General features: G+C 36.7%; 1 protein-coding gene across 2 annotated transcripts in view; it reads right to left on the minus strand.

The window, feature by feature from the left end:
* The window catches only part of VAV3 (vav guanine nucleotide exchange factor 3), a 154,128-nt gene that overhangs the window by 19,020 nt on the left and 107,570 nt on the right, over positions 1-27,538 (minus strand). For both annotated transcript variants that reach the window (XM_050306669.1, XM_050306668.1), the window contains exons 20-24: positions 10,193-10,329; positions 6,425-6,490; positions 2,743-2,777; positions 879-995; positions 87-174 (exon numbers count right to left, since the gene is read on the minus strand). In XM_050306669.1, the coding sequence (XP_050162626.1) occupies positions 87-174; positions 879-995; positions 2,743-2,777; positions 6,425-6,490; positions 10,193-10,329 (443 nt within the window). The remainder of the gene's footprint in view (positions 1-86; positions 175-878; positions 996-2,742; positions 2,778-6,424; positions 6,491-10,192; positions 10,330-27,538) is intronic.

The raw sequence follows: 27,538 nt of genomic DNA on the forward strand, positions 1-27,538 counted from the left end.
GTAATTTCACAAACCAAAGCAGCTCTCATTAACAGCGACACGAACATGAAAAATCTCACATTGCTAAAAATCTAATCAATGCTTACCATTAAATTTTTAAATTTTCTGTTTTCTGCAATGTGGAAAAAGCCATCTCTTGTTAAAATCTTAATGTGCTTCACTTCATTATTATACCTGTGGGCAATGAATAACTTATGAATATAAATGTGTTTTTAATCAGACACAATCAATAATTACCTGAGGACAAGCCCCAATAACACCATACAAATAAATTCTTAAGCAGAATGTATATCTGTGCCAAAACAAAGTTGACATCTAATCAACCAAATATATTTATTAAACTATAGCTATAGAAGTAATCTGTAATCAGAAAAAAGTCACAACTAACTGCTCGTTCTAAGGGGGAATTCCCATGTATTCCTTGCTTCTGTATTCATGTTGATAAACAATATGAAAGCAAATAAGACCCTCATAATAATTTGCAGCCACTGAATTTAGTAACCATTTTACTGAAATGTCTGAGATGCAAAGGGCTTTGACAAGTTCTCACTGAAGTCAATCAAACATTCTCATTCATTCACAGTAGCAGATCACATTGCACGCCAAACACTGCTCACACTTATCCAATACCTTAGACCATCATTTTTGTAGACCAGCTTGCTACACCAGCATTATAAAACCATTGCTACCTTCCTACTGTCAATCCCAGGATATTCTTGTCAGCAACTTCAATTTTCCTATACTGACTCTCTTAAAGGCTGTATATAATTCTATAACAGAAGTATAGGTTTATTGTTCTTATTTATTTCAAATATTATCTAGAGGTAAATGAAAACAGGAAAGCTCTCTTGAGGAGATGTAATTCCACTTCCACTTACTTAATACTAATTGCATATTCTCCTGATTCTTTGGTCCTGTGCCGCACCAGGTAAGTGCTATTTACTCTGTTAATAAGTTCACTCTCTGCTTGCAGTCTTTCCATTGCTCCTGCAAACCTGTAACAGAGAACAATAAAACTGCCTGTGATTTTTTTCAAAACTCCAAAGGTCTACCAAATATGCAATCCAGAGTCCCAGTATTCTACATATCATGGGGACCCAAAAATACATCAGTTGCAACTGGATACCGCTTACAGATCCTCTGATTGAAGAATAAAACGTGACAAAATTCCACTGTTGGGTGTGGGAGTGGGGAATTCTTAATTAGAAAGGTAGTTCTGCACATGTTGAATGCAATGTCTGGTGAGGAAAGTGTTCGAGCCTGAGCATAAGCTGAATGACTACTGGCTTGAAAAGTTCATAAAACCAAATGTTTATTCGGAATCATTTGTGCAAGTGAAACAACACAACAGTGCTCCAGAACCTTTGAACTTCCCTGAGTTCCAGTGGGATTTATCTTAACAGGTCAGAGAATCAGCCACCAGTGGTGTATCAGTTCAACAAAAGACCTACACAAAAATTTGGTACTTCCACAAAGACACTATTTTTTTTTGTTTCATAATTATGCATAACCTCTAAAGACTGAAGTACAATGGGCAGACTAAACATCCACAGGGGGAAAATAAATTCAGCCTAATACATCAAAATTTGAAAAAGCTGATGCTCAGTGTTGAAAGCTAAGACAAACAAGTCACTGATTCTGCAGCCTGACTGCATAAGCAGATTTGTGTCCTTGCTCTGCCTTGCTGGTTTGGGTGGGACGTCATGAGAGGCTGTCAGCAGGTATTTATTTGCAAAGCTCGAGGTTAAACTGTAAACTGGGGAAAGTGACCCAGCTTCCAGGGAAACTATGCCTATATACTACTTTGTAAAATGGTAAGATAGGCAGTCACCATCACAGTCATCATCACAGACCACTACCACGTAAAATTTCACCCTAATACATCACTATCAATTAGAAAGGAACTTTAAGTAAAAAAACCAGTTATTTATTACAAATCCTGAGAAGATAAAGACTGATGTCAATGACGTGCTTTTTTCTAACAAAATTATAAATAAACATTAGAAATTAATTCAAAATACCAATTTTAAATATTAAACATTCTATTTGCCTTGCTATGGAAAACCAGTATTTGTTTAGATGCCATCCTGATTTCACTTTTGGCAAGCTTTGTCTAAATGACAAAGCATAAAACCAGTGAAAGAACACAAGCAATGCTTATTCTGTTCAAGAAGCAAGCTGAATTCCAGTAAAGAGTTCACACACTAATTAAGCCCCAGACCAGCACAACTGATACACAATCCTTTTCATAGAATCAGAGAATCATCAGGGTTGGAAGAAACCTTCAAGATCATCTAGTCAACCATCAACCCTGTATTGCCACAAACACCCCTAAAACCATACCCCAAAGGGCCACTTGCATTTCTAGAGTTTTAATGTTGGTGAGGTTTTTTTAAAGGAATTACTCATGATACCAGATGTATTTAACATTATTCCTTCCTTTATTCACTTATCATCCAAGATATACTTCCATGCTTCATATTTTACTCATCTCTTATTATTCTATTTCAGACTTCTGGGACTGAGGCTACAGCTACAGACTGGTGAACAAAATGTCAAATCATTAAGCACTTTATTACATCAGAAATGCTTTTAGGCAATGCATGGGGTCCCAATCATTACACAGTGCCTCCTTCTGAAGCCTAGAAAGGTTAAACCAATATCATTTAAATTATAGTAAACATAGTTGATTTCTATGACTGCTTCTTTCAGAGATGCTTTTAAGACAAGAAAGCAACTCACCACAGTTGTGAAGAGTAGTCTACTGGTTTAGGAACCTAGGATATCAAAAGATACAAGAGAATGAGGATTAAGCTTTTTTTTTTTCCTAAAAACCCACAAATTAGATAGCAATGATTTAACTGCCAATATACAGATGAAACACGCTGAAAGAAACAGATGACCTAATTAGTCTGCAAGACTTTTTTCTGTAAAAGAAGTTACAATAAAGGACAAATATCCCATATCATTCTGAAAGCAGTAGAGAATAGTTTAGCTCTTTTCTTCTGTGACAGTTTGGTTTGGGTTTTTTTGCTTCACAGAATTGTTGGAAGCTTTTCTGACAGTGCCTACATTCAGATTTCCTACACAAAATAGCCCAATGTTACATGTTTTTGAAAAGTATAAGTAAGCAATTTACAGTGGTATATAAAATTAATTTCAAGTATTCAGGACTGTATAGTCTTAGAAAGACTGTCTAGTGGGAAATACAGTCTAATCTTCTGAGAAACCTGAGGATAATCCATATCTTGTGTGATGTCACTCATTCATTTGTATTTGACTTGGTTTACTCTTGTACTGTATTTTAATAAGCATGTAATTTGATTCTCAAACTAAACTTTAAAAATTAGGCAAACTGCAATCAGCTTGCAAAATGGATGTTATATGTATACATAAACATATGCAAAGATAATGTTTATTCATGCATAAGATGCCCAGTATAGCAATTCCCATGAAAATCAGCATTTCATCTGGACCATCTCCCACTGGTGTATGATAACTTGGTATCACCCTGCTCTTCTAAAATATCTGAAAATTGATTTTAGTGAAAGCTTGTCATACATCTCATAGACTTATTACTTAAGGTCATATATTCTTAGATAAGCAAATGATTTTTTTTTTTTTCCTTCCAGTAAAACCAGAGAATGTTTTATTATTTTCTGGACTGTAATAGGGAAGAAATTACAGTAACATTCTTCTCACAATTTTTTATTCATGATATATGGAATGTTTTCAGAGACTTCCAAGCACAGATCGACTCAGGAAGATATTATTATAAAGGCCTACAAACTTAAATTGATTGAAAGTGCAATCAATTACAACTCCCACTAACTTGACCTTAGGTATCAACCAGAATCTTATCAAGTCTCTAGACCTGAACTTGAAATAAACTGCCTTAAGAGGACAACCCCATCCCTCAGAATCCCATCCTAAAAAAAAAAAAACACAAACAAAACAAAACAAAACAAAAAACCCAGAATATCTAACCAGTATTCCAGAGATAAAGCTGCAAGAGTCAAGTAATGCAAAATTTTTAAGTTAAGTTCTCCAAAAAGCTGTGGTATGTTCTAGAAGTATTGCTGAGGTAGTAATAGGCAGCTTTTGGACGGAAAAAGAAGTGCAATAGGAAACTATGAAGCAGTTAATGCATCAGGATACTGTAAACTAGATAACAGCAGGCAGCCTGAGCTGTGGGAATGTACAGAGGAATAGGATATTTACAACCACTTGGGTTGTTAACATATCTTGCAACCTCCTCAGAAAAAGCAGTTACTGGAATGCAAAATTACCACATTATTGTAACAAGAGTTGTTACAATTTTACCATTTTCAGACTGTCATCTTCATGCTAAGAAGCCCCAACACTAGTCATAAAATGCACTTGTCAAGTAGTCCTAATAAGTCAGAAAGGACTCAAAACTTCAAAGACGGTTTAAGTCCATCCTCCAGAGCAGTTAAATGATAGATGAGTAGTCCCTTTCATAAATTTTGAATGGACAAATATATATACACACACATAACAAGAGTTTCATTGTCATGAAACAGAGTAAAATCAAATGTTATTCCAGAAGCTCCTGGCTCTTACTGTGCTATATATCTAATGCCTCTACAGAAATTAGAAAAATGGAGGAAAGATAGGAAGGACCAGAAATTACTCATATGGTGCAGAAAATGTCTGCTGACATACACTACTTATTGTAAAAAGAAAACACTGTTTATAGGTACATCTGTGAAAAGCCTGGAATATAGATATTCTGGAGCTCAGCAGTTTTTCATTCAATATTCATTCCTGAAGTCTTCTGATATATGGATTTTATGCTGTTTCTGGGCATTTTTATATCAGATGGTTGTAAAGACTGTTAGACTTCATAATAACAGTAAAAGTTATAGCATGCTTAAAACCCAATTGATGTTTCAGTATCTTTAACTGCATCATTTATCATAATAAGATGTTTGTATTTCATCCTTCCAAGTTAACAGTGGCGAAGCATCAATTTATCTTTTTGTTCCGATCGTGACACCAGTTGGTAACATTTCATGAATAGTATTTATTCATTCTGTAAAACGGTGTTATTTTCAATACTCCTCTAAACAGTATATTTTAAATTTAGCAGGAAGCTTTCCCACTAGAAAGCAATCTTCACAGCACCCCAGCAGTGTTTTTCCTACCTTTGGACACCCCACTGCCTCTGGTTTAAGGTACAGGGGTGATTCCTAAAATGTTGCTACAGTTGCTCATGCCAAGACGTAACAGGCACCGCCTGTGCCCAGGCAGTGACACCACGGAACGGGAAATTCACCCCTTGAGCGAGCCAGGGCTGGGAAACCCACAAATTTAACAATAAGCAAAGAGTGGAAGGATGAAAGCTGAGTTCACATAACACTTTCATCTTTATTTCAGATTTGTTCTCTCACGCCATCTAACAGAACTTGTACCCATAAATATCCTGTGTATCCCTCTTCAAACAAAATTGCAGAAATACGGGGTACTAAAGGTGTCTTATAATATACTAATGTATTTATATGCTTTAGGATCACATGGATATTTGTTCTGGAAAGTAAGGCACAATATAAGCCCTAAAGGCACATCAAAGCTACTAGCAGCTGATTCCACCTACTTATAAGCCACTTAAGTGGCATATCTTGATTGCTGTAACAAAAGCAATTCTATTAATAAGTCAAACTTTTAGGAATCAGACTAAAATAACTGAAAACTGCTTTAAAGTAAGAAATATGATTTATCACTGGTTTTATGGGTTTTCATCAATTAATCTCAACAAAGCAACCTCCAGTAATCTCATGCACAGTGTTACAGAGGGCAGAGAGGGAGCAAGTGTTTAGTATATTAATGCATCTTCACATCTGTACACAAAATTGTTGAGTAGATATTATAAAATTATTTCTCTTAGTGCTTTCCCAAACTTTTCTATATTTCTTGTGTGAAATAAAGGCAGATAAGAAACTAAAGAGAGAAGAAAATTTATCAAGCAGTCAGAATTCAAAGTTTTATATTAGTTTTACAATTTTTAAACTCACTACTTACAGTGTAATCCCTCTCTCTAACCCAAAGTGACTGAGGAAGAGATTAGAGCCACAGCATTCTCACCTTACTGCTGGGGAAGGGAGAAAGTGCACTTTCACACAAAATGTATTTGATCTACACTCTGGAAACTCTTTAGACAGCTTAATTTATTAATATTCCCAAAAGTTAAACCTGCTTATCAAACCGTGTTTTCTTGACATGTCCTATTTACATCCGATAACCAAAAGAATGCTCTGTTTTAAGCAATATTGAACATACCATGAAAACACAAAAGAACTAGAAACAAACCTATTTTCTGGAGGCAAGATTAATCTTTTATTAATGGTATGAACTAGGTAGGTTTTCTGTAACATAGCAAACAGAATTAAACAATTGTACTTACACATGGGCTAGGTTTTACTGCATCACTTGGGAAGAATCCAAGCTCTCCTGTTGTTAGATTTCTGCCCTAGAAAAAAAAAAAAAAAAACAACAAACCATAATTTTTTCCATTTTTGAGACATAATGGAGACTAATAGTAAATAATAATACATGCACAGGGATTTAGCACAATAAGTATATCCCAGAGTCTTTAAATAAAGTGCTGTTCTAATAAAGTGTTGCTGAACAGTTGTGTGGGTTTTGGTTTTATTTTGTTGGAATTTTTAATATAATTGAGTAATAATTACAGCTGATAGACCTGAGAGCTCTGAGAGGGAAGAGGCAAGAAGGGAGCTCAGAGACTGGGATGTGATTCCCAGTCAGTGACTGCCACTGTCTGATATATTCATTAAAGTTAATTATCTCCTTTCCAGTTACATCCTCCTCAGTTGGCAATCTAGAGAAAGCTGCCCCATTGCAACATTGCAGATCCCCAAAATAATGTGTGGCACTCGCAGCACCCAACAGACCAAGACAACTGCAGTGGGATTTTAAGGTTAGTAATCCAACAGCCAACTCAGACACTAAAAGTTAAGAGTTTCCATAAGTGATGCAGATCATTGGAAATCAGGTGGGCATGAGAACACCAAGAGAATTAGAGATCAACTCTCTGTCTGTGATATACTCACCACGTGCTATTGATCCATCCACACAACTGGGAGAACCAGCTGCAGAAATGGCCTAAACTGAGCCACTCATACAACACAACTGCTGCCCCCCAAAGTTGCAGGACCACCAATTTGCACCAAAAAGGACCTGATTGCCACAGATTCACACCTCAGCACTTCACAATTCAACATCAACCAGAGAGCATCTCCTCAGCCAGACAGAACAAGAAAATAAAAACACCGTTCCAGTCCTAGTAAATATTGGGCTGTGATCAAGCAGATCACATTTCATGGCAGAACAGAGCACATAGCCAAAATTTCTAAACACAGATACATAAATTGAGGGTAGCAAAACGTGTATTTTGGCAAACAAAATTTTTCATATAGCAGATTTTTAAAGGCACAAAAATACCTAACCTCTACTGAATTTAATATACTGACTGTAAATATCTTAGACTCTCAGCATTTGGCAGTGAAAGTAAGCATGAGTACTTTACAAGCATTAAAATCTTGAAAATTATGTTTCTTTTTTAATTTTGGTGGCATAGCTACAACATAAAAAAAATTAAAAGGGGAAAAATCTTCATAAACAGACACAGAGTTTCTTCAGGATTTTAGTTCATTTTGTTTCTGTAATACTAAATATGTTATCATACCCTAAATACACAAAACAGAATTCAACAAATTCAAATAGGTGTAAGCTGAATCTAAAACAAAAAAAAATTAAGAAAATAAACAAATGTTTACAAAAAACTGAAAACATTCTTTGATTGCTGCTACCCTAAGCACAATAAATGAGTGCATCATTTTCCTAGGGAGATCACTATGCAATTTATCACAGACAGTGACTGCCATCTTTACCAAATATACAGAGAAGTGCACGGGAGGCAGAGGAGAGAGGAAAGCAGGTAGGCAGCATTTAAGCTAAATATGCTTTATAGCAATGATATTTTAAAAAGAATTATGTGCAAACAAGTGATGGTCTTAGAGATTTGAACCTGTGTTCATCCCCTTCAGTCCCTTGCCCTCTTTGACCCTACTTGAATGCAGGTTACCCTTTGCACTCCACACTCTATTTACTCCTGAAACACAAATCCCTCTGAAGTACAGACTTGACTTTTAAGCAGATCTCTGTGGAACAGTCTGCCATCTAAGTGATACTTATTTTCAAAACTAATCAAACCTGAATAGCAAGTGGCATCACACTCAATAAGACCAGCCACTGAATAAAACATATTGACATCTATCAAAACATGTCTGACCACACTTGAGCTATAGCATAAGCATTGCTTAGTAACCTGTGTTGTTTATTTGGTGATCTGTAAAGAATGACAAAATTATACCTAAACCACACATACATATCTATTACAATCACTTCAATTTCTAAACTGAGGAATGGTCAAGTTAAAAACCCATTGTAATATTAGACTTGCAGGTCAGTTGGAAATTACTTTAAAAGGCCTCTTGAATAATTTCAGATTTTACAATTTGCACTCTGCAAGGTTTCTGTCTTAATATGCATTCTAAAATGTAATGTCATTAAAAGACTTAGAAAAATCTGCATTAAGCAGTCTATGACAAGACAGGGGAAAAAATATTCCCTAATGATGCTAATGGAAATGACAATTTCCATTAGGATTCAAACCTGTTACTAAAGCTTCTGGGGAAAAAGCCTCGCACTTTCTGGTTTCTGCTAGTTAAACACAGGGAGATTCTAGCTAAATTCTTCAGCATGATAATCACAAATAACAATTAAGACAATTTCCAGTAGATTGAGTTGATGGATGTGTATGAACATGGCAATAGAATCAGTCCCACACGGTGCCAATAATTCAGGCTTGTACTAATTGTATTAGTCAGATGATTACCTTCTAGCCAGCCCAAGTCAAGAGCAGGCTTAAATGTTTCTCCAGATCAGAACCTTGCAAAACCAAGTCCTACACACAAAACTGTATAGGTCAAACTCTGCCAATCAGCATTTGAAAGAATTTATTTCTAGTGATGAGAAATATCCATGATGTGCTAAATAACAGGTTAGGGAGGGGTTGGAGCAGAGTTGATTTTTTTGTTGGGTTTGGAGGGGTTTCTGGGAGGAGGTGAGGTGATTTGGTTACACCTATTTTCATATTTTTCAACAGATAAAGCAATTCTATTGTTTATTACTTCCCCTGAGTAAATGTTGTTCAGAATGAGACAGTGACATAGGAAGAGTTCACTGATCCAGACCTGAAGAGTTTGGAGAAGATTTAATCCTAACTGTATCCCAAAAAACAAAAACCAAAACAAACAAGAATAAGTATGACCTAGATCAGAACAAGTAATTTTTATATTATATTCATTAACTTATTATAGCCTCAAAGAAAAAAGACAATCATGAAGATAAACTCAGGAACAACAATTCAAGATGACAGATGCTTCCCAGTTGTTGTTCTTCTATTAGTATCCTGAAAGCTCTTATATTTAGCTCTATTTCCATTTTTCCAATAATGCAAACAACTAAGAAAGCAATCAAGAAAAATGAGACACACTTTAATGCATTTATAGTTAAAGTAAATGCAAGTCAGCATTTTCAATGTTTATAGTTCTCAATTAAGCAGAAATTTCAGTAACAGAAATAGTGATGTGAATCATGTGACAGCAGACTTTGCCATCAATACTTTTCCCAAGTACATTAAAATCCTATCCTTAACTGACTTGAGAGGGCATCAGGAAGTTTAGGTGTAGTTCTGTTTTGCAGAGCTGTTTCTCTCCCCTATAAATCTAATATTTGTTAACTGGGGTTTTTCAACATAGTTTTTAGTTCTGCTGTGTTAGAGAAGCAATGACTGAAAATTCACAGGAATTTGCTCTTTATGCCAAACATTCTTAACTCTTACAATTTCACTAGAAGGATTGCCACCAATGTCATATTCTTGCAGATTTATTCACTGAGATTTTAAGGCTGCAAGAAAGAAACTTTATACCCTATACAAACTACTGTCGTATTTAGACATTGATTTTGATAAACAAGATTTTTTTGTCATTGTTCAAAAATTTAAAAAAAAAATTACAAGAGCAATATGTCAACAGGAAATAAATATCTAGAGTAACAGAATATAGCCATTTGCTAAATGATACAGTACCTGCCAAAATAAGCTATGTGCATCTCCTTTAAGTAGTTCAATAGTGTCCCCAATCTGGATATGCAATGGTGGACCATCTTGTGCTGCTGGCTGTGGTATTCCATTGTAGTTTCGAATTACTTGCATTTTTGGTAAACCTGAACAAACACATACACAAAGAAAAGAAACAGGCAAAACATAAGCTCAAATTTATTTTTACTTAATGACAATTGATCAAATCTGACGACCACAAAAGCAATCGAGCAAAGAAATGCTATGTCTTTAACAGGTACATGACTAAGGCACTATAGCAGTACTATACCATGCACAACTTAAAAGAAAATAATTACTTTGGAAAAACATCTTTGTCCTCCTTTCTTCTTGAAGTAAAGTTGATTTCATGCCTATGGGGATTCTTTTAAGTGAACATAGGATGTTCAAATCATTACCATTGAGTGAGTATATCAATTCAAAATCTTACCCAGAAAGTTCCAGGTTAAGTAAGGTTTTCGTAAGAATGTATTTTAATAAATACAGGTAAGAGTGAAAGCACGAAAAGTCAAGGTCGCTGGGCTGCCATATTTAACTTGTTTCTTGCTGGAGGGTCATGATTAACTTAATTCTAAAACAAAGGATCAGTAGGCTCACAAAAGACCTACTTCTGTTGCAAGATCACTACTGTAATTTGGGAGGCAATAAACACAAATAACCATGATCTCCTCTAAATTGTATGAAACATGAAAGAGATCACCTTCAGTAATTACTACTCTCTGTATTAATGAATAAATACTAATCCCAAGTGCTGATGAAACATTAGGCAAAGTAATACCAGCTCTCAACCTAAATGACACCGTAAGTTTCACTATTTCTGCAAGTTATCTGGCATACTTAAAATGAGCACCTGATTATTAGTTAGCCATTATTCCACTTAGGCAAATATTAGGCCTTGCTTTGTTTCTCAGTTGAAGGCTGTCATGTTTTCAAATACTGATTCAGCATCAAGAAATGCTTCATGCACTGCATGGCAAACAGAAGCAATGCTGCATACAAGTGTTTTCTCAGAGCTGATGGCTGTGTCCTAATGCAGGGAAACTCCCTTATCACAATATACATGATAGTTCTGCATATGGGATGAACAAACTGTAAGCATGCACTCATCTTAAAGACATACTTGGAAGCCAGAGCAAATGCACAAAAATTATTCATGTTATGAAACCTTTTATTGGGTGATTTAGTTTACAACATTTTCAGTATGCAGATATACTTAAAATCCCACCCTCGTACTGATCTTATCAGAAGATACTCAAGAAATACTCATGTACCTCTGAATGCAAATCCTGGTGGTCTTTTTAAGATACCACACTGCTGAAATTATTAATAATAAAAATTAATAAAAGCACTTTTTATTTCTATTCCACTGGTAATTATGATTATTGGCATCTCCAAAAACCAGGCCAAGAGAACATGGGGAAAAAACTGTGCTGTGTCAACCAGCAGAATTATTCTAAAGATAACACAGAATTCATCTTGTTAAAACATATCATGCCCACAATAGTTGTGTATAATTCAGTATGTTTAATTCTGCAAAATCTGACAGCAATTTTGACGATAAAATTACCTTGGCAGACACAATGTTGGAATCTTTGATCTAACACCTCTTGACATCACTAAAATAACCCTATTCATTTAAATAGGCTTTTGGGTTACAGCCTTAGCCTTAATGGAGTTTATTGACTTGCTTCAGATCCCTTCTTAAAACTTGTTTATTTTAATGCCTACAGAAACTGTTACAACTACAGTGTTTATTTGCTACAGCTGATCTCTACTGTAGTGACCAACAAATCTTATTTTTCTACTGTAACTGTACTACCTAATTTTATCCAAGTGTTTCCTTTGGCCTACTTAGTTCTTTGTGCTCAGTGTTGTTACTGTGAATACACACTCCCTAGCACAATGCATATGCACTAACACCAGACTTACACAAACCAGCACCTGGAATAACAGGGATACATGGCTAGGATTCCAATACATTGCAACCATACAGTAGCCAACGATACTGCAATGTTGATCTTGTTGATACTTTCATGATACTGCATGCTATCTTCAAGGCCACTGATAAAAAATAGGTGCAGAAACAAGGGCAATTACTTTTTTGTGCTAATTATTTTAACACGTTAGATTTTACTCAGATTCTGAAAAGCACTTTCTACTTTAAAGTACAACAACTGAAGACAAATTCACTCCCTAACAAGAATGCTTAAGTCACTAAGAAAAATATTCACTTCAGTATCAGCAATACCAGACAGGCATAGACAGCCTGTATTGATCAAAGATACAACAGTGGAGAGTGCCCAACTGTGTTTTACTTGTTGTATGAAAATATCAAAAGGACCTGTCCCTGTCATATGATTTAAATTTTTTTTAATTAATTTTTCCAAAACAAAAGACTAAATGAAATCTTTGAATCAATCAATCAGAAGCAAGCACATAGTACTATATAGCTAAATTTTCCATAGGTAAGTGTTCTTGTCAAAGATCTTCCCTTATATCACCATCAAGCATGGAAGTAACAAATGGGGTACAGAAAAGTTAATAAATAGAGGTAAAGAGTCAAAGAGCTCCAAACACAATACCAAACTTCCTTTTCACCATTAATTACAGCTTTGATTACAGTAGATCAGAAAGAGTTCAGTAGATTAACCCTGAGCTGGAGTACATTTAATTGGATGGAAACTCATCAGCCTTGATGTCCTAACATATACAAAGCACAGTAGGGTGAGAGGGATCAAGTCCTATCCATTGTTAACACAGGAACCATCTCAAACAATCAAATTCTTTAGCAAGCTTATCCTTAAACACATTTGTTTGCTCCTACTATTCATTTTAGAACTCTGTTCTCTGAGCATTTCGAATTGTGCTGGCTTTGGCTGGGACAGAGCTAACTTTCTTCACAGTAGGTAGTAGGAGCCAACCTATGGTTTGAATTTGTGCTGAAAACGGGGTTTGCTTGCACAGTGTCAAGGCCTCTTCTTCTTGTACCACCGTGCCAGTAGGTTGGGGGTGCACAAGAAGCTGGGAGGGGACACAGCTGGGACAGCTGGCCCCAGCTGACCAAAGGAATAAGCCATACCATATGACACCATGCTCAGTGTATCAAATGGGGTGAAGAAGGAGAAAGGAGGCACTTCTGGAGTGATGGCATTTGTCTTTCCAAGTCACTGTTACACATGATGATGTCCTGCTTTCCTTAGGATGTCTGAACACCTGCCTAGCCAGGGAAAGCAGTGAATGAATTCCATCTTTTGCTTTACTTGTGGGTGTAGCTTTCCCTTTACTTATTAAAGTGTCTTATCTCAAGTCATAAGTTCTCCCACTTTAGTGCTTGTTTCCTGGCTGAGGTTAAACCACAACAAGAATCTTCTACTTTTCAGTGTAAATTAGTTCATGGTCAATTTATATCCATCCAGACAGAGGCAGCAGCTTGCATAGTTCTTTTTCTTGCCTGCATTTATTTTCATACTATAGTTAAAGAGAGCAATCATACCCCTATTAACCTCCATTTTGCTAGGCTAAACGAGCCAAGTTCTTTCAGCTTCCTCTCATAACAGATCAATTCCTCTGAGGCAGTACACCAACTGCTTTACAGAAGTTCAGACAGACAAGATCTAGAATATTTTCCTTGTCTATCTTGACATTTCATTTTTAATTGGCGCATGGATTCACAACAAATGTAATCATTAAGAATCCTGAGTGCTTACTCCGATACAATAATGTATACAAGAGAAAGTGGTACGCTACAGAAACATGAAGTATTTTAGAGTATAATCACGGATTATTTGTGACAGAATCAGTATAGAACCACTATGCATGGATGACTGAAACGTGAAACATGATAAGCATTAAAGACACTGCCATTGCAAGGTACATAGCTGTTGCAGTACTGACAGGATCTGACAACTGCAGGAAACCTGTGGAAACACATCTGGCACAAAAATGTTACTCATTCATATGTTCAAAAGCAGTTAAAATTCCAACACAAAGGACAAGGTCAGGATTTCATCCATGCATTATTATCGTTAATGTTACGAATCCCATTGGTTTCCATGAAGTCAGATTTCCATATGACAAAGTTTTTATCAGGAAACTTTCTAATTTAAAGATGCAAAAGAGACTGGCACTTTCCAGCCTTGGGGAAAAAAAAAAAAAAAAAAGCAAACTTATCCGCTTATTACACCAATAAACAGCTGAAATTTACTTCACTTGAAAACCAGGAAAAACCTCCAGATTCCAAGAACAGTCTTCATAATCAAGCTCTGGGTCACAGAACTAACATAAATTGATGATCTAAATTGTAGCTCATAAGAAAAACAGAAAGCAAGGTAGAGTCAAGATTTACAAAGTACCAATTTATCTACATTACAGGAAAATAAAACCTTTGCTAAACCATACCATGCATTTGAGTATTGACACTCACGAGTCAAGGAAGGAGGCTATATTTTAGAATTAACATAGTACATAGTAAGTTAGAATACCCAGTATATACAGGAAACAACAAAAAAACCCATATAAAGTACTTGTATTCCTTACAGCAGCTCTGCATTTATGAGCAGCACTGAATGACCCTCAGAGCTTCATGCAGAGATTCAAAAATGTTATTTTTTGCTAACAACATGCATAATGCATGCCCTATGATGACCTCTATCTGTCAAAATTGATTCCAGCATCTGTTATTTTCAAGCAACGTGGAATGTGGTTTAGGTTTTGGGCAGGGATCATCTTAACATACAAAATAATGACACAGCATACAGGAGAGCAGGGTTCAAAGGTGAATTTGTGGATATACTATATACTATTAGGAAAAAACACATAAAACAGCTTTGTCTGCACTAAAGATCCCTTCCTAGTTAATATGAAGGAAGACCTTTTCTCTAGGGAAAATATAGTCTAATCACACAATATTTATAACCTGGTCAAAAAACCCACAAATGAAATGGAATAAAGCCTCCTGACTTCAAGAGGCTTTGAATCTGAAATGGAATTTCAGACTACCTGGCAAGGTCACATCTTGATGTTTCCAGAATCTCAAGAAAATGCCACTTGCCTTTCATATAGCAAATTACACAAAGGCTCCCTAAGTCTGCCTTTTCTTTCACCCATGTTTTGGGTGACTGTTTGGAACCTCTGAACTCACTTTAACCCCTTTTTGGTTTATATCTTTGTAGCTACAAAAACAGGGAATGCAGTTCTGCTGAGAAACAAGCTGACATTTAGGGGTTGTTAAGCCTTCCATAGTAAAGACCAGGAGAAATATTCCATCTTCAATCTCAGAGCAGGTACATCTCCAGACATCTTTACCCCCCAACCAGAAAGTAAGGGCTAAGTAACTCATGGCAGTTGGATTAGATGTCTGAACAGGGATCCACTGTAGGGATAGTTGTGCTTTCAGAAGAATTTGTGATGGGAAGCTAGAACTCATTTTTCACTTAGGAAACCTTTTCTCCCTTTCCCTTCTAAATTTCAGAGAAAGTTGCAGGGAGAGCTGAAAGTAAGCTGGTATGCAGGAGAGATGACACTCACAGATACATACAGGGCCCCTCGGGTCAGGGAGGGCAGGGGAGGACAGAGAGCAGATAAAAAGCTTTGGAAGAGCGTGGGAATTTGCCTTTCCTCCGAGGCTCTGTGCTGCTTTGGCAGTGCCTTGAGGTTTGTAAATTTTCACGTCTTTGCCTCCAAAATAAACCCTGTTTGAACCCTTTCCGCTGCCTTGCCATTCTTGGGGAAGATACCTGCGTGTATTTTACTTTACACCCACAGTATCATGGATAATTTTTTAGCAGAAGCTAAAGAGACACAGGCAAAGGGGAACTTGGACTGAAATAAAAGCAAAGAAATAAAAAATTAGTATTTACAACATGGTAAGTAAAGTTAGACTGAGAAGGTGTCAGATCCAGAAATGTAACTGCAGGTAGTAAAGTAACGAGGAGTTATGATAAAAAGAGAAAGAGGAAAACAGATCGGTTGATAAGGACAGCAGTGTGAAGAGCAGGTGGACTGTAAACCCCACAAACTAAGTATTCATGACACAAAAAAACACCAGCTTTGACATGTTTGTTGGCAACATCTGGGTCCAACACCAATATTAAAAGCTACTTAAAGGAAAGCTCTAATCTGAGCGTGGGTTATATGAAAACAAAGTCCATTGGCATTCCTTGGATATCCTTCAAATCAGCTCTGCTACCTTCAGTGTTTAAAATTCCTGTTTCTAATAATTTTATTGCAGAACTGACAGTAAACTTGATTGTCCTCTCCTGCATTTATCAAGAGAGCAGCTTCTCAATTCCTCATCAGTGTCATCTATTTCCAGAGCCAGTGTACAATGGCTTTGTACAGTTACTACCAACTGCAAAACTTGTCTAGAAGAACTTCTCAGTTAGTGAGGAGACATGAGAAAAGCAACACCACAAAATCACTTTTTAAAACCTTCTTACATTCATTTTCTGAGGATGTCTATTAATGGCTCAAAACAAACTAGGTTGGGGTAAGGGGTTTTTAACTTTTAGGCCAAGTACTCATGACACAAATTACAGATCTCACATACATGGAAGATGCCAGCACACTCTTTTAAGTGCACTCTTCATAGTGGCAATGATTTAAATAATTAGTATTTGACAAAATTAACACAATTAATAAGAACACAGACATACCTCAAAGAAGATATTTTAATTGAACTTTTAATCCTCCCAGTCTTAAGTCATTATTTTTGTATGTCATCATAATTAGAAGTTCTAATTTTAGATATTGCTTATAAGCCTTACATTCATAAAATAAGAGAATGGGCTGAGTTGGAAGGAACTTTAAAGATCATCTTGTTCCAACCCTCCTGCCATGGGCAGGGACTCCTTCCACTCAACCAGGTTGCCCAAAGTGCCATCCAACCTGGCCCTGAACACTTCCAGGGATGGAACCCCCTTCCAGGGATTGGGCATCTACAACTTCTCTGGGCAACCTGTGCCAGTGCCTCACCTCCCTCACAGTAAAGAACTTCTTCCTAACATCCAACCTACACCTTCCCTCTGTCAGTTTAAAGGCAAGATGGTTGAAATGCTGACAGTGCCCAAGACTCAGCTTGGAGTATTTCACCTGTCCTCTCTTTAACTGCTTGGCTTTGATTACTGTTAAGTCTCACTATTTGTCCTGTGATTAACCACAACTCTGGAGTTTGCCACTTGACTCAATTTTAAGTCAAAAAACTACAGAAGGCTGATTATTAAAACATTTAAGAGCTACCACGAGCCTTAACTCAACTGTGTAGGTTACTGCCCACACAGGCACAGAAGTAAAGCAGCCCTTTCAGGGGCAGGGCTTTCTTCCATAAACAGAGAACTCACATGCACTGGGGAAAGGGGAGGGAAGGATGTGGAGGGGGGGTAAAATTATCTTCACTATCTCATAATTTAGATGACAAATCTGTAATTCACTCCACATCTGATAAACATTCACATTTCTCTCCCACTTCCACAGAAATGGAAGATTTAAAGACTGTTATCCTACAGAACACACAAAACGACTGAAAAACTAAACTAAAAATAATAATAAAAAAATTTTTCACAGTCCTAGCCCTGCTTTCTGTGATTTTCTTCCTTTAACTATTCTAAAAACTGTGTCATTGTTAAAAACCTCACTGAAGCAGCATTTGGGGTTCCCTCCAGTCCTTTGCTACCTGTCAAATCTATAGTTTTTTTCAAATACTCAGTTTTTCCATCATTTCTCTTTATTCCTGCATATACAAACTGTATTCTTGGCAGAGACCTCTGCAAAAATGGTCAATCATCAACCAAAATGACGATGTGTGGGAGGAAAAAATCTGTCTGCTAACAGTCTGATCAACAACTTGTTATGAGAAACAGAAAAACACAACTCAGGAAGTCCTTTTGCTTCTTCAGGTTTTGTAGACCAGATCATTAGCAAAAAGCCCCCTGATAGGTAGCTGTATCTCCTTTTTTCCAGTTAAGATCCACACAAAACTTGGAACTACATTGTAGATCATAGCAGGAGTTCATCACAAGAAAAATAAACAAGTCTAGCAATGTTGTTCATTTTACAAGGTTGCATTTTTGAAACTGTGTTATTCCTGGAATATTTCTACACTTTTTTACATTAGAGTAGTTTGTTCTGCTTAAAGAACAATGCACAGAGAAATGGACATCTCCCCCTGCTCTGAAGATCAGTATTTGACTTCACTTAAACGTTTTTGTCAGCAAAGGTTTTTGAGGATAACTGCTTAGTGACAGCAAGAGCAGCATTAATAAAATTAACAGCATGGGAACATGGACATTCACTGAGGTAAACAGTCCCCTCTCAGCAGCAGCTTTAAGTTTTCAGGTCTTCCAAGTCAAGGTCAGCTTCATGCTCCTTTAAATACAGCTAGCACTTATTTTTATCAGAAATAAGTAATTTCACAGTTTATGACTGAATATTCTGAGTTGGAAGGGACACACAAGGATCAAGTCCAACTCTTAAGCGAATGGCCCATACAGGGATAAAACCCACAACCATAGCATTATTAGCACCATTTAGCCAAGAAAATTCAGAATCCAAACTGAAGTTTCAGCATCTTTTTTTTTTCATTTAGAAAAGTAACTCCAACAGAAGGCATTTTCTTACTTCACTCCTAAGCAGGGACATTTGGCACATCGTGTCACTCATTTTAAGGAATCTGGAAGCTTGCCTCTGTGCAAAAAAAAACAGGCACTACAAAAATGCTTCTGATGAGCCATGTTTTTAAACTTCAGAAGAGAAAGCCGTAAGGGCTGCCTTTTGGGAAAAGAATGAACCTATTATTACTTAGATGACTGATGACCATTTGTCTCTCATGCCCTTACAGGTGGTTCTGCTCACAGCTCTCACAGATTCACTCCTGAGGTTTAAATTTACTGTTGTGTCTCAAAACTGAAGGAAAATAAACTGAAGATTTTGGGATGTCAGGGGACAAAATATCACAACAACAGAAATATGAAAATTAGCCAAGTACACTGCAGAAAGAATCTATTGACATACACATTCCTGTTTGCACAGCAAGCATATTAACAGAATCACAGGATATTCTAAGCTGGAAGGGACCCACCAGGATCCTCAAGGCCAACTCTTAGGTGAATGGCCCATAGAGGGACTGAACCCACAACCTTGGTATTATTAGCACCAGGTTGTAACTAACTGAGCTATTCTCACACCAACTGTCCTGGGCAGCTTTCAAACACTGTGTCTTCCCTTATAATATATACATTTGGGTTTTGTAGATCCATATGTAACTGCAGTAATAAGGGATGCCATTTTCAGAAAGATCAAATACCAAGTACTAGAAAGATCAAGTACCACTTGCTCCAACTTCAGTGGTCAATTGTTTTTCATTATCTTTTCCTTTTTAAATTTGACACAGAAACTTTGGCATGTTAATTTAGAAAACTTGGACGTGCCCTGGATTGATAACTATGGATTGCCAGTGCAAGAAAGTCTGGTTAAAATAACAGAAATTTTGTGTGCAATTCCAATATCACGTGGCAGTATTCATATTCAAACCCAGGCACTTGCACAAAAGATAGCACTCTCCAGGACTGCACTGAAAGAAAGTGGAAGAGAGCTAAGAAAGTCACTGACTTCATAATGGTCATAGCTACATACTTTTTGTGATTAATTAAGAGTGTAAACTATTTTTATTTCACTGACAGACCTTGGTTTCCCTTCCACAGCATGTTTTCCTCCAAACAAGTGTTAAGGACAAGCTCTTGTGTTTTGTACTATTTTAACTTCAAATGTTTATTCAGGCAACTAGTCCCTACCTGCAGTGACATAGGCAGCTATTCTTGTGAGAGTAAGGGATTTTGGAATTGCCTAGATTGAAAAGAGGCTCAGCACTTTAAACAAACATTAGAAATGGTTGAGCACTAAATGCTTTATGCGAATAAACAATAAAGAATAACCAGGTTCAAAAACACAGTTTCATTTGTTTTGACAAAGTAATGAAATCTCATCATTTCAATGTAGTCTAGTAGGTGAATTAGGGATATAAATTTTAAAAATCATCATGTCTCAAAACTAAGAACCTTCATTTATTTTCTTTAAAATTAAGTAAAATGGAGTTTTGGCACATGAATTAAAAAGTGTGGTACATGCGGTGCTGCTTTTTATAAAAGCACCCAGCATGAAAATTAACCACTGTTAATTATCACATCTTTTAATGTAATGCCATGGACAGGCATGGCATTCTAATGCATGCATTTGTTCAAACATGTACCTGCCCTGAGGAGCTAACAACTTGCACTGGGCAGATACTACAGATGAGCTATGAAGGTGTGTCCAGACAGTAGATTACGTGCAGCAAAAGGCTCCTAAAAACAGGGACAAATCTGGGAAGGTAGAAATCCATTATTCCACAGAAGTAATTATTTTGAGCTGTATTTTTAAGACTGATTTCTGCCTGCCATGGGATGACTCTGCAGCAAGCAGTAAGAGAAGAAAGACTTGAGAATAGGAACCCCACTTAGGAAACTGAATTTAATACTGTCACGAATTTGGGGAGGACATAGGTATTTTTTCTGTTGTTGAGAATTCACAGACTGAATAATTTAAAAACAAATAACCCATGAAAACACCTATACCACCTAGAATCTTTCACAGGTATCAAATTTAAAAACACGCACTGCTGCAAACGTGCTGACATTTTATTCATCAAGCATTGCAAAAATGAAAATTAAATTATCCTTCATGCAATTTCTTTTGTGCTCAGTATTGAGTAATAGCATCTGCCTCTAAGATGAAAGGCCTTAGTCTCCATTTCTGTTACTTACAAGAATTAAATTCTCTGGCAAGAGAGGCATTTTAAGTTATTACATAACACGAAGGGGAAGTGGGTGATGACTGGCAGAGCAGGCAGGTTCCAGCACATGACAAATAATTTTGCCTGCACGCACCCTCTTCGTAAAGCTACATAGTTCGTAAAGCTTTTCAAGTTAAACACTCTTGTGATCTTACTCTTCAAGCAATTTTTCTTTTCTGTGGCCTCTACCCTGATTATAGCAGATACCTCTTACTTCTTAACTGATAGTTCTTAACATACATGCAAAAAAATATCAGGCCTTACAGACCTTTGCATGCAAGCATCAGTAGACAAATGTTGCCAAGAATTATAGCATTATACTAAGCAATAAAAAGACACCGTTGCATTGGCTAAAACAAATCTGCTTTTAAAAAATATGCCTACTTATTTCTGGCCTCTATAGGCTACAGCAAATAACTTATTGTCTTTGGGAAAAGAGAATAAAACTTGCCTTTATTATGAAATATTTGTGTTATAAAAATAAAAAAGCTTGAGTACATATTCTACTGCACCACATAACACCACAATGTAGTTAAAATTGTTTATCTCCAAATAGTATATACCTGGGATTTTGTTATTATGCTGCATACTTTGCACACTTAAAACACTGGCAATCTATAAAAATAAATTCTAGGAAATCCAAAATGCATCATATTTTGTGATACCTTCAGCTTTGCCATGAATTTGTAGTATCCCTAGCCTCAATCAGCACACCTACCTAGACAAAAGCATTCAGACTATGATTTAAATATCTACTGAGTATAAAAATCTATCTATCTTACATATCTGTTTTCACTGTCTTCATTTACAAGTTACCCTTTCTCTTCTAGCATGACTAGTATAAAAAAAATTACATACTATTCTGATGCACTCAAGTTTCTGCAAGCTGCCTTTATATCAATGAAAAATATTTTCCGTTTTTAGCATAAATTTTAAAAAGTTAAAAAATTTAAATAGCTTAATTTTCTATGCCTACATATAAATAAGACCTTAACTTGAGGATGGGTCATAGAAAAATAAATAATAAGCAGCAAAAGTGTGTTGTTTCAAAGACAAAAATGAAAACAGTACAATAAAATCATGCAAGATGCCTTGATCTTTGTTGCAAAAATCAAGATGTTATCGGTAAATTATCATAGGCAATAAAGATGGGAGTCGAGTTTAGTCCCCTGTCAAGATATCAGTGCTGCCATAATCACACTTTGTCTTAAATTTTTTTTAATTTCCCTTCGTGTCAGGGAAACACTCATATATTCATCCTCACACTAGTGAAGGTTGTCCTCCTATGGTCTGTTCCAGTCTAAAAGTGGATTATATACTCCAGAAAACTGTGAAATTTGTAAAGACATAAACCATACCTGAAAGCAATAAAGTAGATGGGTCCCGTCTAACTCTGGGTGAGTATATTCTGTCACACCCCACTAACTGTGCAGCCTCAGGACTGAGCTGGTCCAGGGGCCCAGTCAGAAGGAAAATCACTTATTTCCCCATCAGTGCTGCCACTGCTGCCTCCCATGACCGGTTTGCCATTATCTCATTGAAGTTACTCAGCCTGTGACCCGATGATCATTAGATTCAAAAGAAAGGCAGTGAGGGAACACCTGGGTGGGACAAAGCACCACACCTTGTGGCAACAGCCTGTAGTTACATCAAAGAATCACCTGAGATCAAACTGACACCAGCAGAACACCCAGACTTTTGCCCAAAAATACTGCCCTGACAAAGAAAGCGCACTTAAATCCCAACATCAGCTCTTGGAGCTTAGTTGATCATTCAGTGTTTCTCAGATGCCAGAGCCATGTGCAGAGCGACACACAATTACAGCATTTAAATCAATACCACCAGAAATGGCCAAGTAACTAAACCAGCATGAAATGGATAAGAGCAACAAAGCAAAAAATGGGAGGGGGAAAATTACAGGGCCTTACAGAAAGGAACCTGCAGGGTCTCACAGAAGAAAAATAAAGGAAAAAAAATTGCAGAGGACCTGCTAGCATTAAGCGAATTCCACTGTCCTAAAATGATCCCTGCCAGTTGCAGAAAGACTGCCACTGCCAGGACTGTGATGTTATTCTGGAAGGAAAGCTGTGATCCATACATGCAGCTTTTGTTGTATCGTATTTCACGCTATTTGTTACTGTCAAACCCAATTAAGGAAAAGTCCAAGAACAGTAAACATGCTGCTTTACTGTCTGAACTAAAAGACAGTGCCTCATGGTCTCTGCTCTCCCACGTGTCCCGTTCCAAACAGGCTGGTTAAAGAATAACCTCTAAGGTTAATGGACTGAGGCACGTTTGCAAGACATCAGATAATGAAGTTACTTTTTAATTCCCTGTTATACACTGAAGCTTAAGAAATGCAAGTTATGAGAAGTGCAAGACTGAACACATCTTCTATTTATCTGCAGGTCAGCAAGAGCAGCAATGAGGGCTGAACTCCAAGTGTTTTCTCTGAATCACTTATAAAGGTACTTTACCTTTTTTTCATGAAGAAACCATACCTAAGGGTTAAAATGACTGAGCTGAATGGATTGATTCTACTGAAAACTCCATCAGATTAATTTTTATACTGTCACAACTTGAAAATACTAAGTAAATTCAAAAATACCAGTGCTGAATTGTCAATTATGATCTGCAAGTTATTTCTTAAAACAGCCTCAGTACCAAGGTGTGAAGGCAATGTTTTCAAGCAGCTCAGTTATAATCAGTAGATGTTCCAACACAAATATCTGACATTTGTACAAGGCAGACTGGTAAAGCCTACTATAGAAACAGAATTTGCAAGTGTATGGATAAACAGAATGTAAGGACTGCAAATACTTTTTAAAAGAAAGTCAGGGACATAGTTTAGAGTCTATGAAGCAGGCAATGAGCCTCATGGATATGATTATTTATTAATGCAAATTAACAAAATAATTTTAACTGGACTCACTATGAGGTTCTCTTCCAGTTTATACGATATAAGAGGCAAAGTTCCACCCCAGATAAATAAACAGCAAAAGAACAAGAAATAAATGGTAGAAACAATATTTTTTCAAATAGAAGGTGGTGTACAAAAGGGTCACCCAAAGGAATCTCTGCTTGAACCTTCCTTACTGAAAAAATTAGTGAGCATTATCGGAAGAGGAATTAGAGGGGATTAAGCCTTGTACAAGTTGCAAAATAATTTCTTTAAAAAGAACACTACTTGCAAGGGATTGAAGGAAGATTTCATGAACAACAGGATTCAAAATCAGAGAATAACTCTGGCTTCCAAGAACGTTTGGAAGCCATTTGGTCATACCTTCATGAAAGATTTAACTTAAAGTAACACATGGATTGAATACTCATACATGATTATGGAGTGTAAAACAGCTACCATCATACAGACAAAAGATCTCAGAGTAATTGCTAAGCACCCTTTACAATCTGTTCTTTTATATCATAACCTAATTTTGCTGTGTACCAGTGCTAAGAAATTTCTTGGAGCAAACACAGAACTGGGAAGCTGATGACTCTTGGATCTAGAAGGATGCAAACAAGTCAGACATAAAGAAAAGCTTCTGCATCCGAAGAATTAAGCAGATAATGGCTCTTCAGACTAGAGGAGATGTGACTGGAGGGGTGTGACAGAGACAACTCATGAGTGGCACAACAGTGACCAGAGAAAAAGTACTCATTATTTCTTCATTTATTATTAATTTTCTCAATTCAAAAAAGTACAGGTGTCAAAGCAATAGGCAGCAGGTTTAGAGCAAACAAAAAGACATGTTTTATTCACACAACTAATTATGAAAGCGACAGTTAAAGGATGTTGTGAATGCCAAGATTTTAGACTGGTTCAAAAAGTGCTAATAAAAATAAGCGGAAGAAAAACTAATAGCTCAGAAACAAAACTACAAGGTACAGTGGGAAGTACCACATCATCCTACCCCATATTCTATCCCTTAGCAGCCATTTAACTGGCTACTGTTGAAGGGATCCTGAGCTAGCTTGGCCTGCAGCCTCACTCAGCCCCATTGTTCTCTTCTCTGGGAAATCTCCAAGCGGTTCGAGCACATTAAAAGCTCTCCTGAAGAGCAGCATCGGTTTCTCAGGCTCTTGCCCCTGGCCTCTTGTACCAAGCTTTAAAACCTTCCTCAGGCAGAAGGCAGAGGCAGTTCTGGGAGCTTCTCTTACGTGAATTTTCAGCAGTCTTTTTTCTCCCATGGGATGGTTGCTTTCAGTTTTACAATGTTTCCCAAATTCTTTGTGTGAGAATTACTTTGAAGTAGCGATCAAATACTGATTTAGTTAAATGAGTGAGCCACAAAAAAAGAAACCATATGCTTTAGAGTACTGTTAAAATTCAGTAACTTTTGACTATTTTTAATCATTCATTGCCTTATTATCTTTGTTTTGCCTTCTGAGAATGACAGCACCCTGAGGATTAAAATCAGATAGGAAAATAGAAGGGTAAATGTAATATTCCTCTTGAAGATGAATAAGAGATTTCTAAGTCTCAGTGAACTTTAGTAAAATACTATGCAATTCCCTTCTACTTGCCATGGTAAGTAAAGGCAACTTTGGGCCATATAACTTTTGCACCTGCCTTTTTGGGTTTTTTTGTTTTAAATACTACTGTACTATTTTTGTGCATGTTTAAAATACAAAAACTGTGTATTTTTTTGGTTTATTGATGCTACCTGTATGCCCATTTTGTCCACTTCTATTTAATCTTTTTTTTCCTGCCTGCCAACTCCTTTGCAACTATCTGTAAACAGTGATGTTTTGCTTAGAACAATTAATGTTGATAATGTTTTCATACAGAAAGAGATATACAGAAGTAGTTTTAACCCACCTCAGCTTAAAAAAAATATGCTAATACATGGTTGAGCATGTATTAAACACCATTATTTCTCTAAGAGCAAAATAAAATGTTAATTGCTCGAGATACAGAGACAGTCCCAAAAACACATTCAGTAAGACAAAAGACTTTAAACTACTCAACTACAAACTGATCTTGCAATCCAACCAGCCAAGGATGAAAGAGTTCGACAAAATAAATACATTTCACCCTTTGGCACCTGGGTCTTCTGATGTTTAATTAAAAGAAAAGGCTAAAGGCTATGTTCTCTGAATGTTAGCTCACTGCTGCAATGCCAAGGGGACAGGCACCTTTCAAAATACCTCTCCCCAACAGGAATGTAAAAATGATTTTAATTTAAAATAAAACAACCCAAATAAAAATCATTAAACTGCATTTGAAATGCTTCATTGGAAGACAAAACTGTGCTCTGCCTTCCAGAAATGCATTAGTGGAAAATTTCTCGGTGCAAAACATTAGACATGTTCTTTCTTGTATCGCAACAAAGATGAATTCATTATTTTGTGAAGCACATGGCATCAGCACTGCAGTAAAAAAAAAATGCAAAGATCTTGAATGTAATATGTATTTTTAATAAGTATGTGAGAGAAATTAATTTGATCTCACAAATTAGGTCACACAATTCAGTGTCTCTCTGAATTCCCTGTTGCTGGGGTCCACCTGGGAGAAGCTGCCCCATTAACTGCTCACAAGACTGTGGTGACCACAAATTCCCTGACTCTGGTCTCAAACACCAACCCCATCCCAGCCACGTGATGTAAAACACGTTAAAACATGTCTATCAACACTAAGAGATGGTCAGGTTGGAGCTGCAATCAAAGTCCTTTGAAGAACTCCAGAACCTTCAGAGTGACACAGCATGTCAGTCAGCAGCATCGCCTCTGTCCTGCCGAGGAGCGCTCCCTTTGCAGCACGAGTGCTCCCAGCTGCCCTGGTAAAACAGTTCTTATCTGCAATTCACCTGGGCCACAAAGACTCCTAGAGACATGCACTGTGTTCTTTATAGGTACCCCGAACAAAGCGTTAAGATGGTGTGGAGAGAAGGAAAAAATATCCAAAGTGGAAAAAAATCCACACAAAAGCTAAACGTGTCACATATGTACAATCAAAGCTCATTTTCAGTTCTGTAGCTTAAAACATTACTGTGTAGAGGAGTCTTCAGCTATTTAGCAAATCTAATGCTCCATAAACATTACAAAATTATTTCTAGGGAAAATATGCAAAACCATATACACTTTGTTATGGTTGTTAATTATTAGACACACTTTACTTCCAAGAGAAGTAGATGTTTTGAGTTCCTTCAAGTCTCTAAAACAGTAATTTCTCTCTGACTCATTTTTTAAGCCATGGGCTGCATTTTTATCTGTAATAAGAAATCGCAAAAACTAAAACAAAGGGACATAAAAAAGACTGCCAAAATGGAGGACTAAATTCCTGAATGCCTGTTTTCAGCACTGGGCTTCATGTTGCAGAAGGTTATCTTTTCTCACCCATGAAATTGTGTATTCCCTATACTGGGCTGAAAGACAACAGTCAATCAGGACTACTAAAGACTTGCCTGGATAGCTCAATAAAAAAAAAAAATGAGAGACATGCTTCAAATCCTCAGTTAAAGAGAGCAGTTTTATCTACAACAACTGCATGCTTG

This window comes from Myiozetetes cayanensis, unplaced genomic scaffold, assembly GCF_022539395.1.
Source record: "Myiozetetes cayanensis isolate MyiCay16 unplaced genomic scaffold, myiCay2020 scf12, whole genome shotgun sequence".
In the NCBI taxonomy this organism is placed as follows: Eukaryota; Metazoa; Chordata; class Aves; order Passeriformes; family Tyrannidae; genus Myiozetetes; species Myiozetetes cayanensis.